Source organism: Dasypus novemcinctus, chromosome 3 (assembly GCF_030445035.2).
Source record: "Dasypus novemcinctus isolate mDasNov1 chromosome 3, mDasNov1.1.hap2, whole genome shotgun sequence".
Classification (NCBI taxonomy): Eukaryota; Metazoa; Chordata; class Mammalia; order Cingulata; family Dasypodidae; genus Dasypus; species Dasypus novemcinctus.
The window spans coordinates 34,639,263-34,655,116 of NC_080675.1; the positions used below are offsets into that span (position 1 = coordinate 34,639,263).

Genomic DNA, 15,854 nt, shown 5'->3' on the forward strand with positions numbered 1-15,854 from the left:
AGGAACAAAGGGAAAGAGCCACCACTCAACATGAACAGTTCAGCAAAGTATTCCAAAAGTGATTGGGGTTGGGCTTGGCTCCTGGTCTTATGAAAGTAACAGGCCCTTAGCCGAGGAGAGAAGGGGGTTCCTGATAAAGGAAATAGCAAGTAGAAAATAAGCATCTAGAGAAAAAGAACTTTGGTTTCTTTAGTAACTGCTAATGAAGAGGGTTTCTTGGGAAATGAAGAAAAGATAGGAAATCTAAACTATCAAAACTATAATGTTCCATTTTATCAGATAAAGTGCCTTTTATGCTCTCTTGGCAGGAGAGATTCTGTGTGCAAGTGAAAAATAACACTAAGTGGCCTAAAGGCTAAAGTTGTCTGATCAGTGCATTTTCTGCCCTGTAAGATAGTGCACGGAAAGCAAAATTGTTATTAAGGTTGCTTGGTGAGTACTCATTCTTTCATTCTGCAAACTATTAATGAGTACTTACTCTTTTCCAGGAATCATGCCAGGAGCTGAGGACACAACAGCCTAGTGGTCTAAGGGGAGAAAGATGTATAATTTTAAACAAGCTGTTATCCCATAATGTGATATGAGAAATAAATTCAGGGTGTTTTGTGAACTCCACAGTCAGGTACTTAACCCAGACTCTAGGTTGAGATTTTCTGGAGAAAATTAAGGCTAAATGAGGACTTAAAGATATAAGAATGGGTCAAATAAATGGGATGAAATAATTCCAGTTTGGGAGCAGCATGTGCAAAGGAAAAGAGAGCACAAAGCAAGGAAGAGTGGCTGGAGTCTAGAAGCAAGGAAGAAAGTGGCAAGCCATGAAACTGGAAACATAAACCTACTGTATAAGGTATTGTAAGCAATATCAGAAGATTAGTCTTTATCCCAAAGACAGTGGGAAGCCACTGGAGAGTTTTAAACAAGAAAGTGATCTGATCAGATTTGTATTTTAGAAAGATCCGTTGGCTATGTGGTAGAAATTAGATTCAGCAAGTTTAAGATTAGAGGATGGGAAACCTGTTGGGAAGCCATTCCAAGTGAGCAACAATGATGATATGTGCTGGGGTAATGGCAGGGGACGCTAGAGAGAGGGGGCTGTGTTCTAAAGGTGCCTAGGAGGACAGATTGTCAGGATCAGCAGGATCTAGATAATTAAGCCATGGAAGTAGATAAAAATCATCCAAAGAGAATATGAACAATGAGAAGATAAGGTTTAGGGTCAGGCCTTAAGGAGGTCATACAGTTAATGGACAAGTGGAGGAAGGTGAGCAAAGGAAGCTGACTGGGAAGTATTCATGGGACATAGGATGTCAAGGATGTTCAGTCATGAAGGTTGGAGTAGACTGAAAAGTGAATGGGAGATAAGGAAATAAAGATAGTGAGTATAGACTAGTAATGGAAGAAACTGTAGCTCTGATGTGGACAAAGTGGCCACGGTAGTTGCTGAGGGCAGGGAGAGGGAAGAAGAGAAGAGATGTAGGGGCATTTTTGAGACTTAGAGCTGTCCTAAATGATATGGCAGGGATAGATGCTGGACATTATATATCTTGCCATAACCCACTGAATGTACTGGGGGAGAGTATAAACTGCAATGTAAACTATAATTCATGCGGTACAGCTGTGCTCCAAAATGTATTCAAATACAGTGAATGTGCCACAGTGATGAAAGAGGTTAATGTGGCAGGAGTGGGGGGGGGCGGGGCGTTGGGGGAGTATGTGGGTACTTCTTATATTTTTTATTTATTTTTTTAAAGATATATTTATTTATTTCTCTCCCCTCCCCCCACCCCGGTTGTCCGTTCTCTGTGTCTGTTTGCTGTGTCGTCTTTGTCCGCTTCTGTTGTCAGCGACACCGGAATCTGTGTCTCTTTTTGTTGCGTCATCTTGTTGTGTCAGCTCTCCGTGTGTGTGGCGCCATTCCTAGGCAGGCTGCACTTTCTTTCCCGCTGGGCAGCTCTCCTTACGGGGCTCACTCCTTGCGCGTGGGGCTCCCCTATGCAGGGGGGCGGGCACCCCGGGGGGGGCGCACCCCAAACCCCTTTGAGGCATGGCACTCCTTGCGCACATCAGCACTGCACATGGGCCAGCTCCACACTGGTCAAGGAGGCCCGGGGTTTGAACTGCAGACTTCCCATGTGGTAGGCAGACACCCTAACTACTGGGCCAAATCCGTTTCCCTTATATTTTTTAATGTAACATTTTTTGTGATCTATGTATCTTTAAAAAAAGACAATTTAATAAAAAATAAAAATAAATTTTAGAAAAGGGTGAGTATAGAAGATCCTTTTCAAGAAGCTTGGCTGTTAACAACATTGATTAGGTGGAAGAGAACACGGATTTAAGAGAAGGAAGGAAATTTTTTTAGTGTATATGTGGTAATAAGATTTTGGATGTGGAGAGGTTTAAGGTACAGCAAAGAGAAGATAACTGATGGAAGTGTCTGAGACAGGAGGAAGGAATGGCTTCAGAGCACAGGTATAGAGATTAGCCATAGACTGAAGGATAGAGATCTCATTTTGTCCATAGATACCGATTGTGCACCTCTGTATTCTAGTGACTTTACATTCATGGAGCTTGTTAGCTACCTTCTTCATTTAAGAGGAGCGAAGGAGAAAAGGAAGAAAAGGATGAAAAGGTATGGATCAGTTTTGTTGACTTGTTAGTTTAGGGTTTCAGATGGTTTTGGTTTGTTTTGCAGTGGGAAGAACAAAGTCATCTCCTAAAAGAGTCAGGGGAAGTAGTAGAGTTGGAATTTTTAGAATTGGTAGGTTTTGAAAGAGCAAAGAATGAGAACAAATAATAAATATTTATAATACAATAATATTGTAGTAATAATAGCATTTAATGAGCACCAACTATGTGCTAGCTGCTTTCCTTATTACATGGACAATCTTGATCACAGTAACTCTGTAAGGTAGGTGAACAAGACATGCAGTACCTGCCCTCATGGAACTTATAGTCTTGCTGGGTAACAGACAAGTAACCAGGCTATTACAACAGAGAGAAATAAGCCTGATAAGGGAAATATGAGCTGCATGGGAATACAATAAAGGGACACCTAAGCTAGGCTAGAGTCAGGGGCAGTCAGGCAATAGCTGCCCAGCAGACCTTCCATTTAGTAGATATTTATTGAATACTTACCCTGTAAGTAAGCCAAGAACGTGGTTATAAATAAGACATGGTGGGCTCCCAGAAAGGGGTTGATTGTTTGAAATAGCTTTTGTGGGGAATGGGAGGGGAAGAAGACCAGGAATTTGAAAGGATTATCTGCTGGCCCAAAGATCCATCACCAGAAGCGGATTTGGCTCAACGGATAGAGCGTCCACCTACCACATGGGAGGTCCAGGGTTCAAACCCAGGGCCTCCTGACCCATGTGATGAGCTGGCCCACGTGCAGTACAAGGAGTGCTGTGTCACACAGGGGTGTGCCCCGCGTGCAAGGAGTGCACCCTGTAAGGAGAACTGCCCAGCGCAAAAAAAGTGCAGCCTACCCAGGAGTGGCAGCGCACACACGGAGGGCTGACGTGGCAAGATGATGCAACAAAAAGAGACACAGATTCCCAGTGCCGCTGACAAGAATACAAACGGACACAGAAGAACACACAGCGAATGGACACAGAAAGCAGACAACGGCGGGGATGGGGGGGGGAGGGGTCAGGGAAGGGGAGAGAAATAAATATCTTTAAAAAAAAAAATCCATCACCCTTTCATCTGGACAGTGCTGGAGGCACACAAATAAATTCTTATACTTCAAGCAGCCCTACACCCATTGGTTAACATAGTCTCTATTCAGATGAGATAATAAATTAGATTGACACTTTCCTTTACATCCTAGTCTTAGAGTGTTACAGTTTGAGAGTTACCTTATTGTAATCGAACCCCTCTTCCCATTTACTAACTGTATCCTACCAAATATTACCTATACAACACATTTTTTTCCTGCAAGATATGTGGCTTTTTTAAAAACAGCTTTATTGAAATATAATTAACATAACAGTACATATTTAAAATGTAAAATTTGATAAATTTAACATTTGTATACACCTGTGAAAACATCACAGTTGAGATAGTGAACATACCATCATCACAAAAGTTTCCCTCCCATTCCTCCTTACTACCTCCCCCATCACCCCTGGGGGATGCTTTCTGACAATACAGATCAGTTTACATTTTCTAGTTTCATATAAATGGAACCATACAGTGTGTGCTGTTTTTAGGTCTGACTTTCATTCAACCTAATTACTTTAAGATTCAGTCATGTTATTGCATGCATCAAACTAGTTCATTCCTTTTAATTGCTGAGAGGTATTCCACCGTATTGATACACCACAATTAGTTTCCCCATTTGCCCATTCAGTATTGGAAATTTGGTTTGTTTCTGAGTTTTGACTATCGTGTATAAAGATGCTAGGAGCATTCATGTTCAAGTGTTTGTATGGGCATACTATACCTTACATCTGACACTTGTTTATATACTATCTTATATACAACACCTATTATGTTAGATAGCGTGGTGTTTTCATATCATTAAATTTATAGTGACTACATTTTCTAGACCAAAAAAAAAAGGAAAATATAACAAAAAAATTTTAAGTCAGTACTGTTTTAAGTGTTTATTTTCTCATATTTTCATCTTTCTCTTTAAGATTATATGGCTCTTGAGAGCAAACACCAATTTCTTTTCCATGTACTCACAGTAACTAACTAAATGTTAAGTATATGGTAGGCACTGCCTGAATTTTTAATAACTTTATGTTCTCATTTATCAAAATATCATTCTTTTACCTCCCAGGTTTCTCCCAAGGTGAGCTCTACCTGGTATCCAGCATCCTCCTTCTCTTCCACTTCAGTGGTGAGTTTGGCACCAAAGCTTGACTTTTGAGAAGTAATCCAGTATAGTTTTGGAGTATTCCCATTTTTCTCCTTTCCATTGTGATCAGAGTATATGTGAAATTTCTTAGTTTTCTTATCTAATATTATGTCTGTTATATCACAAGCATTTTCAGTATGATAGACTGTCTGTAAGCTTTTTGTAGTACCAAAAATCTAATAAATAAGGACTAAGGCTCAAAAGCCTTTCTGTGTAAAAACATAATACACTACAGTCCTTAACCTTTCTTGTTCACAGACCTATTTGAAAATGTAATGAAAGCAAGCTACTTCTTAGGGAAAAAAAATGCACATAAATAGAAACATTTTTAAAATCTTTTGATGATATAGATAATATATGCTTGTGGTAATGTGAAAATCATTTGGGGAAGTGGATTTGGTTCAACTGATAGAGCATCCGCCTACCATATGGGAGGTCCAGTGTTCAAACCCAGGGCCTCTTGACCCGTGTGGTGAGCTGGCCCACGCACAGTGCTGATGTGTACAAGGAGTGCCATGGCACACAGGGGTCTCCCCCATGTAGGGGAGCCCCATGCACAATGGTGCACCCCACAAGGAGAGCCACCCGGCACGAAAAAGGAGCAGCCTGCCCAGGAGTGGCACCGCACACATGGAGAACTGACACAGCAAGATGACTCAACAAAGAAAGACACAGATTCCCAGTGCCGCTGATAAGAATGCAAGCAGACACAGAAGAACACACAGCAAATGGACACAGAGAGCAGACAACAGGGGGTGGGAAGGGGAGAAAAATAAATAAAATTAAAAAAAAAAATTATTTGGGCCAACCAAGCCATAATAAGTAATATTGGCTAACAAAGAATCTGCTGCTTTTTTAGTAGAAGCCTTACAGTGACATGTTTACTCATTTGTTGATAATAAGTTTGTGTAAATTAACAGGGAATTTCCCATTCTCAAAAAAAAACACAACTGAGAGGCTGCCACATCTTAATATGCACTGTTGACAAGAATACTGTGTACCTTTTTCCTAGTGGTAACATTTCTAGAGAGCAGATGGTTCAGGAGTTAAACCAAATTCCTTCTTCTTTATAGAACAGAAAGGGAGAAGCAAAGCAATTAACTAATACGAAGTTTTGTGTTTTTTTTTTTCCCAGCCAACTGTAAAACTCTTCATTGATGGAAAATTTGTTGAATCCAAAAGTGACAAATGGATTGACATCCACAACCCAGTAAACAAAACTGCTTTGGGACCTAAACTGACTAGCTTAGAATTCTGGGAACATGGTGGGAAAGTGGGGACCTGGGTATCTGTCATGCTGCTTCTGTGGTTGGATGAAAAATGGAGACAATGGAACAGGGGCAATATACAATGTGCTTCTTTCTCTCGTCAGGCCACCAATGAAGTAATTGGTCGGGTCCCTCAGGCCACCAAGACTGAAATGGATACAGCCGTCACTTCCTGCAAACGTGCTTTTCCCGCATGGGCAGATACTTCAGTATTAAGCCGTCAACAGGTCCTGCTCCGCTATCAACAACTAATTAAAGAAAACTTGGTAAGAAATCTGAATGGTATAATTTCAAAACTGGTGCCTGGGGAATACTTTAACTGCCTTTCTCTAAACCTACCTTACAGTGTCAATATTCTACAATACAGGGAGACATTGAACATTGCTCTCCCCTAGTATTGCTCTTCTACCAGTTTTGTTCTTTCTTGGCTACATGAAAATTAAAAAGAGGCACATTAGTTTCTATTTGTGTGTTTCTTCTCTAGAAAGAAATTGCCAAGTTAATCACGTTGGAACAAGGGAAGACCCTAGCTGATGCTGAAGGAGATGTATTTCGAGGCCTTCGTAAGCTGGGAATCCCTCTTGGGGATATTAGGGACCTATAAGAAAGAATAAAGGAATATGGGAAGCAGAGGTCCCAGAAAGAGGGTGCTTCTTCCTTCATGTAGATATTTCTGTCCCTTGATATGTATTATATGTGAAAAATGACAATACTTCTGAGGTATCTATGAGATTTATTTACTTCATTTTTTACTTGAAGGATCTTCCAGTAGGTACATGCATGTCATATGGAAGGACAAGTCAGTGTTTCTGACCTCTGTCATTACCCTGAGACTCTTCCTGTTCACAGAGTAGAGCCTGACAAAGCTAAGTAGCATGTAGTGTGGAGAGCTGGTTGCCTGACTTTTTCTCTGTTCCAGAGGTGGTTGAACATGCCTGTAGTGTGACATCCCTCATGCTAGGAGAGACCATGCCATCCATCACCAAAGACATGGACCTTCATTCCTACCGTCTGCCTCTGGGGGTGTGTGCAGGCATTGCTCCATTCAATTTTCCTGCCATGATACCCCTTTGGATGTTTCCCATGGCCATGGTATGTGGAAATACCTTCCTAATGAAACCATCAGAGCGAGTCCCTGGAGCAACTATGCTTCTTGCTAAGTTGCTCCAGGACTCTGGTGCTCCAGATGGAACACTGAACATCATCCATGGACAACATGAAGGTAACTACCCTTCTGCATGTGGCTTTTAATCTTCCTAACAAAAAATCAAGGTGTTGAGTGGTAATAGGGGTATTTGAAGATGAGGAACCTGAGGAAGAGATTTACTAATTGTATCCTCCATGTTTGAAGGTAATACTGTTTTGCCATCTCTGTGTGCTTAGCTAACTGGAGAGTAACAGTGCTTCTTGCCCTATAGTTTACATTCGGAAACCAGAGAAGTACATTAGGGCTAGATCCAGATAAAGTTTTCATCTTGATAGTGAGAGAGTTCCAGAGGATGTTTAACTCAGAATTTGTAGATCTCAAGAGACTGAAGGCCTTCTAATTCATATAATAATAGCTGATACTTAACTAGTACTGTTTTTAGTGCTTTTCTTATATTATTTCATCTTTACAACAATTCTTCGAGGCAGGTACTATGATTTTTCCATTTTACAGATGAGAAAATTGAGGCATAGCGAAATTAAGTAATTTGCTCAAAATCACAGTGCTAGAAACTGTCAGAGTCAGGATGGCTATACCCAGGAAGATGAGCTCCAGATTTTGCTTATAAATACTGTATTATTTTGCTTCTTACCTGAGGGCAAAAGAGTACCTGAGTCCCAGTATATAAGGATAGAAGGGTTAAGTACTGAAAGATTAGAAATGGAAACTCTAGAGTAGCAAATAAGAAAATTAATGAAGGGGTAGAAACTAAATTGAATTTATTCTCTTCTTATAGCTGTGAATTTTATTTGCGATCATCCGGACATCAAAGCAATCAGCTTTGTGGGATCCAACCAGGCAGGAGAGTATATCTTTGAGAGAGGGTCAAGACATGGCAAGAGAGTTCAAGCCAACATGGTGACTCGTATTCCATTTTTCCCTAAACTATTATATGTATTAAAATTACCTAGAAACAGCCTTTCAGCAGACTCATGGTACCCTGCCAGTGTTTCTTAATTACCATATTCTAAATATCTTCCCTTTAAACAGAAACCTTGTGATGAGGTAATATTCTAATTAAGTCGCTATAATCACCTGTTACCATGAGCAATCTTGGTCACAAAGGGTAAATTCCTCCCAAAGAAATAACAAGAGAAGAGCAGATTCTGTTTCTTTCTCCATACCAAGCTTTCAGTGTCTTATCAGTCCTTCTTTTAAGGCATATCCTAATTACAAATGTCAAAGACATAGTCATGCCCAAGGCTTTAGACTATTTAAAGCACTAGAAAGAGCCAAATATATCCATGTGATATGTGAGTGTTTATTTGATCTCATAGTTTTGCTGTTCTGTTTTAGTTCCTTGCCAAATTCATAGGTGGCTGTTATTAGGCAGAATTCTTTGATACTAAATATAAAATCCACTTGTTGCTTTCTCACTCTTCAGCTAATGCTGCAGAAAGAATAGCCACCAATGCCCAGGTTTGGAAACTGTTCATGACATTCCCACTACTTCCTTTCATTGCTTGTTTTGGCCAATTTGACTTACACCCCTCCAGTTCACATATTTGTTGAATGTATTCTGTGTTCAATATTATACTATGTGTAATGGGATAAAATTAATTAGAAGACAGTATCTACCCATGCACTCATTAAAAAGTTGTATATGGAAATGCATGTGTGTAGAAAAGACCCATCTGCCGTCTTTTAGAGAAGAAGTTTGAGGCTGTGTATTTAGAAGCAAGCAAATTTGGAGAGCCTCTTTCCAGAAATTATGTATGAGGAGGTCTACCTTCTATGTTGTCTTTCAGCTGGCTACCGGCATTATTGTTATTGGCAGTTCTTTGTTTACATCGCCCTTCATATAACTGGAAATTCCAGCAATGAACACTTTCTTTCCTAACAGGAAAGAGTAAAAGTTCTCCTTGACTCCTAGGTGCAGTGTGTAGCCTTGTCAGTTTGGCTGAAAACAAACACATATCCCCTGGGAAAGTGAAAGTAACTTGAGTCTTGCTCAGTGTTGCCCAGACTTTTGTAGTATCAAAAATGATACTATCTCTGCCCTCAAAGCCCCAGAGAATATACTATCTAATCCTTTCCTTTACTTCTCATTTGAAATCTCAGATTCTTTGCTTAATTTCTTAGCTTATTTGTATTTGTCTAAGGAAGATTCATCTACTTTTCATTCTTCCTTAGGGAGCCAAGAACCATGGAGTGGTCATGCCGGATGCCAATAAGGAAAATACCCTGAACCAGCTGGTTGGGGCAGCATTTGGAGCTGCTGGTCAGCGCTGCATGGCTCTTTCGACAGCAATTCTTGTGGGAGATGCCAAGAAATGGCTGCCAGAGCTGGTGGAGCGTGCCAAAAACCTGAGAGTCAATGCAGGTAATCAATCATCTGCCTAGCTTCTTTAGATTTTGCATTTGTGGTACTATGTTCCTGGTTTTAACACTGGCCTTGGCTAGAGGGAGCAATCATGTCTATTCTTAACCTTTGTCTCTATTTATATTTTCCAGGAATTACCTTTTTTTTTTTTTTTAAGATTTATATTTTTTATTTCTCTCCTCTTCCCCCCCACCCAGTTGTCTGCTCTCTGTGTGCATTCACTGTGTGTTCTTCCATGACCACTTCCATCCTAATCAGCAGCACCAGGAATCTGTGTTTCTTTTGGTTGCATCATCTTGTTGTGTCAGCTCTCCGTGTGTGCGGCACCATTCTTGGGCAGGCTGCACTTTCTTTCATGCTGGGCGGCTTTCCTTTCGGGGCACACTCCTTGTGCATGGGGCTCCCCTACATGGGGGACACCCCTGCGCACATCAGCACTGTGCATGGGCCAGCTCCACACAGGTCAAGGAAGCCTGGGGTTTGAACCATGGACCTCCCATGTGGTAGGTGGACACCCTATCCATTGGGCCAAGTCCACTTCCCAGGAATCATCTTTTGGGAATAGTCATAATTCATGTTAATAAAGACCTTTAATACTTCCATGTTGTTTTGCAGGAGACCAGCCTGGAGCTGATCTTGGTCCTCTGATCACCCCTCAGGCCAAAGAACGAGTCTGTAATCTAATTGATAGTGGAACAAAGGAGGGAGCTTCCATCCTCCTTGATGGAAGAAAAATTAAAGTTAAAGGATATGAAAATGGCAACTTTGTTGGACCAACCATCATCTCAAATGTCAAGGTGAGTAAGCAGAGATAATCACCTTATAGTCAACTCTTGATTATTTATTTTTCAAATATGAGATCTGAAGACAACTTAAAAGCAATGTAATCTCATTCCCTCAATTTATAAATGAAGACGTTAAAGACTAGAAATCTCATCTCTTGCCAAAATTGCTCAGTTATTTTATCTGGAGTCTGAATGAATCTTCCCTCTCAACTTTACAGTTGAGAGCTGTGAAGTCCTAAATAGTATTTTTGGGTTTAGAGGGACATAGAGTCTCTGTCACAACTATTCAACTTTGATGTAGTGCAAAAGCATCCATAAACAGTGAGTGTGACTTTATGGACACCCGAATTTGTATTTCATATTATTTGTGTACATGTTACAAAATTTTTTTGTAAATCCAAACACTTAATGTAGAAACCCATATTAAACTTGTAGACCATACAGAAATAGGTAGCAAGCCACATGTGGCCTGTGGGCCATAGCTTATGAATCCCTGCCCTATACTATGCTGGTTAGCTGTATTATTTAAAGTTAAGGGGTGGCGGACTTGGCCCAGTGGTTAGGGTGTCCGTCTACCACATGGGAGGTCCACAGTTCAAACCCTGGGCCTCCTTGACCCATGTGGAGCTGGCCCATGCACAGTGCTGATGCGCGCAAGGAGTGCCGTGCCACGCAGGGGTGTCCCCCGCGTAGGGGAGCCCCACGCGCAAGGAGTGCGCTCTGTAAGGATAGCCGCCCAGCACGAAAGAAAGTGCAGCCTGCCCAGGAATGGCGCCGCACACAAGGAGAGCTGACACAATAAGATGACGCAACCAAAAGAAACACAGATTCCCGTGCCGCTAACAACAACAGAAGCGGACAAAGACGACGCAGCAAATAGACACAGAACAGACACCCGGGGTTGGGGGGTGGGGTGGGGAGAGAAATAAATAAATAAATCTTTTTTTAAAAAAAGTTAAGTCTCCCTTGCCTCTTTCTCTTTCCTTACAGTTTCAATCAATATCTACCATCCAAATTTATAGAATGTCTTTGTGCCCCAAACAGCTGTATCTTCACCAGAAAGTGACGAAAGAAAAAAAAATCTGATTTGTCATATTTTATTTATCAAAACTCTGAAGGACCTGAGAAGCTAAAATTAATGACTAAATTGAAGTTCAGAGGCTTTTTAAAAATACATATATCCTGGGAAGCGGACTTGGCCCAGCAGTTAGGGTGTCCGTCTACCACATGGGAGGTCCGTGGTTCAAGCCCTGGGCCTCCTTGACCCGTGTGGAGCTGGCCCATGCGTGGTGCTGATGTGTGCAAGGAGTGCCGTGCCACGCAGGGGTGTCCCTCGCGTAGGGGAACCCCACGCGCAAGGAGTGTGCCCCGTAAGGAGAGCTGCCCAGTGCGAAAGAAAGTGCAACCTGCCCAAGAATGGCGCCACACACACGGAGAGCTGACACAACAAGATGACGCAGCAAAAAGAAACACAGATTCCCATGCCGCTGACAACAACAGAAGCAGACAAAGAAGACGACGCAGCAAATAGACACAGAGAACAGACAACTGGGACGGGGCAAGGGAAGGGGAGAGAAATAAATAAATAAATCTTTTAAAAAAAATACATATATGCTCACTAATTCTTCTATAATCCTGAATAATCAAGAGTTGAACCTAAGTATGGTAGAAATTATGAACTCTCTTGCCACAGTATCATAGAGGAAAAATCCATTTATCAACTACAGTGACAAAGTATGTTTTGAATGTTCTAATATAAACTGATATCAAAATATAAATTTATAGATTCATTCAGGAGGCAAAAGGGTGAATGAGAATAGATTGTTTATGTTACAGAAAACTTAGCATAGGGTTACTTTAAAGAGAAAATTTTTCCTGATGTTTTTAATGTAGATTTGATTTGACTTATAAAAAATGAATTTCCAGGTAATGTTTCAGTAACATAACAAGTGTATGAAACAAATTGTACAGGCATTAAAGAGAGAGCTAGTGGTGGGTAATGGGACCTAGGTACAGTGCTTGAAGGATAGGAGTATGGTTATGGTTAATAGGAATTTCAAGTTGTTTATATGATTGGTAGCTTGGAAGATGGAACACAGAATAAGAGAGGATTTCTTAACATGAGTGCCGTCCATGTAAACAGTGAATAGTAAGCAAAAGCATGAAATAAGCATAGACTACTCAGACACAAAAAAGCTGACCTCTTTTCTGGATGCATCACTTTTGGCAGCCAAATATGACCTGTTACAAAGAAGAGATTTTTGGTCCAGTTCTTGTGGTTCTGGAGACAGAAACATTGGATGAAGCCATCAAGATCGTAAATGACAACCCATATGGGAATGGAACTGCCATCTTCACTACCAATGGAGCCACAGCTCGAAAATATTCCCATCTGGTGGATGTTGGACAGGTTTGTGAATAGGATTTTAGGAGACTCTTATAGTCATTTACTGTTTCCTCTCCAAGGGGAGACAGTAAACAGTATCTATTACTGCAATTTGTTTAAATATTGCCTCTCTGATTTCCCACAAGGCCCTTTTTCTTCCTCAGGAATAAAAGTCTATGGGATGGCAGATGGGACAAAACGTGGGAATTTAAAATGGTTTCTCCGATGGCTTTGTGCTTCTAAATGGAGAATTCCTTTGTTTGAGTCCTTTTCTTACTATTTGATGTGGATTTGTTCTGCTTTAGGTGGGTGTGAATGTCCCCATTCCAGTGCCTTTGCCAATGTTCTCATTCACTGGCTCTCGATCATCCTTCAGGGGAGATACCAATTTCTATGGCAAACAGGTAACTTTAAGTTTAAACTGTTTTTCTCTCTAACATACTTTCTTGAACATATTCAGGAGGAAGGATTCTGCCAGGAAGGGCCTGCCATCAGCTTCTGTGCGGTCATATGTAGTTTAGCAGTGCTTATCAGTAGGTCCCCTAAAAAAGATTTAAGAATTAACAAAATTTTGCCAAAGTTACTTCCTCCTGAATAACTCAAGACACCATAGTTTTGAATAAAGAGTATGGACAAGTCCACGCCTTTGTATATGGCATTTCCTCTGCCTATACCCCTTTCCTAATCATCTGTCATGTCTCAATTTAAAGAATAGTTCAAAATCTCTCTGACCATCCACCTCCACCTTTCCTCGATGCTGAGTTGTTTATATACCCCCACGTGCTCCCTGTAATAATTATTCTCCTGTAATAATTATTCATTTTTAAAAATTTTATCGAGCACCTTTTTTGTACCAAACACTATTTTAGGCATTATGAATACAGGCATTGTGAATACAACAAGAAAAATAAGGCAGATCTGGAGCCAGATCACCTGATTTCATATCCCAGTTTGGCCAATTATTACCTGTGTTATCCTGAGGAGATTTGTATCTCTTTGTGTCTCAAGAATTCCTCTGAAAATGAGACTAGTCCCCACCCCAATCGAGATGGTGGAGTTAGACACTTCAGGGCTTCATCCCCCCACAGAAGCTTTTGAAAAACCATCAAGAACTGGCAGAAACATGTTTGTCAAAGCTCCAGAAAACAATTAAAGGAATGCAGTAAGAGGGAGAGTGCCAAATCAAGAGAAAGGTTGCTTAGAAGTGGTAGGATCTCAGGGCACCCAGACTGAACCTACCCCTACCCCTACCCCTTATGACTCAGGGCAGAACTGGCCTGCGTCCGAAAGGGAACAGAGTAACCGTCATATGTCCGGAGGGCGTATGTTTGGCCCATATTGTCTGGTGGTGCCCTGAGGCATTGACCATCCCTGAACTTGCCCTGGGTATAGAAGGCAGCTTACCAAGCTCTCCTACAGAACACTGTGGGAGAAAATCAAGTCATGCTGCCTGGGGCAAGGGATTCCTGGCTGTAGGACATACACAGCAGTGCCCTGAACCACAAGGAAACTGTTTCCTAGGGAAGAGAAGACATGCATATTCACGTAAACGGGAATTTGTAGGGCCACACATGCATGCCCAAGATAAGACACAGGCCCAGAAAAGTCCAGAAAGGCCCCTATATTTTGTCCTGGAGCTATTCTCTAATTTCATTGTGTGGAGACGCCCTGAAGGAGAGCAGTTGCACAGGTCAATCTTCAAAGACTTGGGAAAAGTGGATTTTTCCCTTTTTTTTTGTTAGTTCCTGGCATTCAAGGAAAGCTGTGTCACAACACTAGCTGGATACAAGCTTAAATAATAGACACCACAGTCTAAGTTCCAGTGACAACATAATTAAAATATCAAAATATCCAGGTTTCAGCAAAACATTATAAAATTTACAAATAAAACCAGAAGCAATAGCCCAGGCAAAGGCGAAGATTAAGCATTAGAAACCATCAATGAGGAGGATCAGACTGGGACATACCAGACTTTTAAAAAATAGTCCTAAATATGCTCCAAGAGCTAACAGAAAACATGGACAAAGGACTAAAGGAAATCAGGAAACAAACAGATGAACACAGAATGCCAACAGAGAGATGGAAATTATGAAAAGGAGCCGAACAGAACTGAAGACCATAGTAACGGAAATTAAAAATTCCCTAGAGGAGTTCAACAGCAGATGGGAGCTGGCAGAAAAAAGAATCAAAAAGAATCAAGAGTCTAAAGATAAGATGATTGAAATCATCCAGTCTTAGGAGTAGAATGAAGAAAAGTGAGCAGAGACTGAGGAAACTGTGGGACACCATCAAGCATACAAGTATTTGCATTGTGGGAGTACCAGAAGGAGAAAAGAGAAAGGAACAGAGAGAATATTAAAAAAACAATGACTGGGAGGCAGATGTGGCTCAACCACTTGGACCCCCGTCTACTGAATGGGAGGTCCTGAGTTCAGGTCCCAGTGCCTCCTAAAAGAAAAGCAGATGTTGCCTCCCACCACAGCAGAGCTAGATGCTCCTGCAACAGAGCTAAACGCCATCTCCTGCCACAACAAATCAGACTCTGCCCCTGCTTCAATGCTCAGAGGCCACAAGCCAGCAGACATAGTAGCCTACAGGAAGCAGATGTGGCTCAGTCCATTGGGCATTTACCTCTCATATGGGAGGCCCTGGATTTGGTTTCCAGTGCCTCCTGGAGAAGGCAAGCAAACAATGAATACAGATGAGCAAACCATCTGGGGGAACGGGGTATAAAGAAAAATATAAAGTAAATAAAAAATAAATCTTAAAAAAAATGAGTAAAACTTCTCAGAATTTAACAAAAGACATGAATATACACATCTAAGATGCTCAACAAACTCTAAACAGGATAAATACATGTGGCATATTATAATCAGACTGACAAATGCTAAAGATAGAGAATTCTGAAAGTCACAAAAAGAAACTATGTCACATATAAGGGAGCCTCAATAAAATTGCATCAATTTCTCATCAGAAACCATGGAGGCAAGAAGCCAGTGGGAGATATATTTAAAGTGC

The 15,854-nt window shown here is 41.1% G+C and overlaps 1 protein-coding gene across 3 annotated transcripts in view; it reads left to right on the forward strand.

The window, feature by feature from the left end:
• Nucleotides 1–15,854, forward strand: part of ALDH6A1 (aldehyde dehydrogenase 6 family member A1) — a 35,679-nt gene that overhangs the window by 14,938 nt on the left and 4,887 nt on the right. Inside the window, exons 2-12 of one of the 3 annotated variants that reach the window (XM_058293077.2) lie at nt 2,552–2,632; nt 4,790–4,849; nt 6,003–6,077; nt 6,240–6,401; nt 6,620–6,698; nt 7,055–7,357; nt 8,079–8,200; nt 9,476–9,665; nt 10,281–10,462; nt 12,681–12,860; nt 13,142–13,240. In XM_058293077.2, the coding sequence (XP_058149060.1) occupies nt 6,288–6,401; nt 6,620–6,698; nt 7,055–7,357; nt 8,079–8,200; nt 9,476–9,665; nt 10,281–10,462; nt 12,681–12,860; nt 13,142–13,240 (1,269 nt within the window). In that variant the 5' untranslated portion in view covers nt 2,552–2,632; nt 4,790–4,849; nt 6,003–6,077; nt 6,240–6,287. Of the gene's footprint in view, nt 1–2,551; nt 2,633–4,789; nt 4,850–6,002; nt 6,078–6,239; nt 6,402–6,619; nt 6,699–7,054; nt 7,358–8,078; nt 8,201–9,475; nt 9,666–10,280; nt 10,463–11,440; nt 12,055–12,680; nt 12,861–13,141; nt 13,241–15,854 lie in introns of those variants that run through there. The other 2 variants (XM_004455140.5, XM_012523955.4) reach the window with 2 other exon arrangements.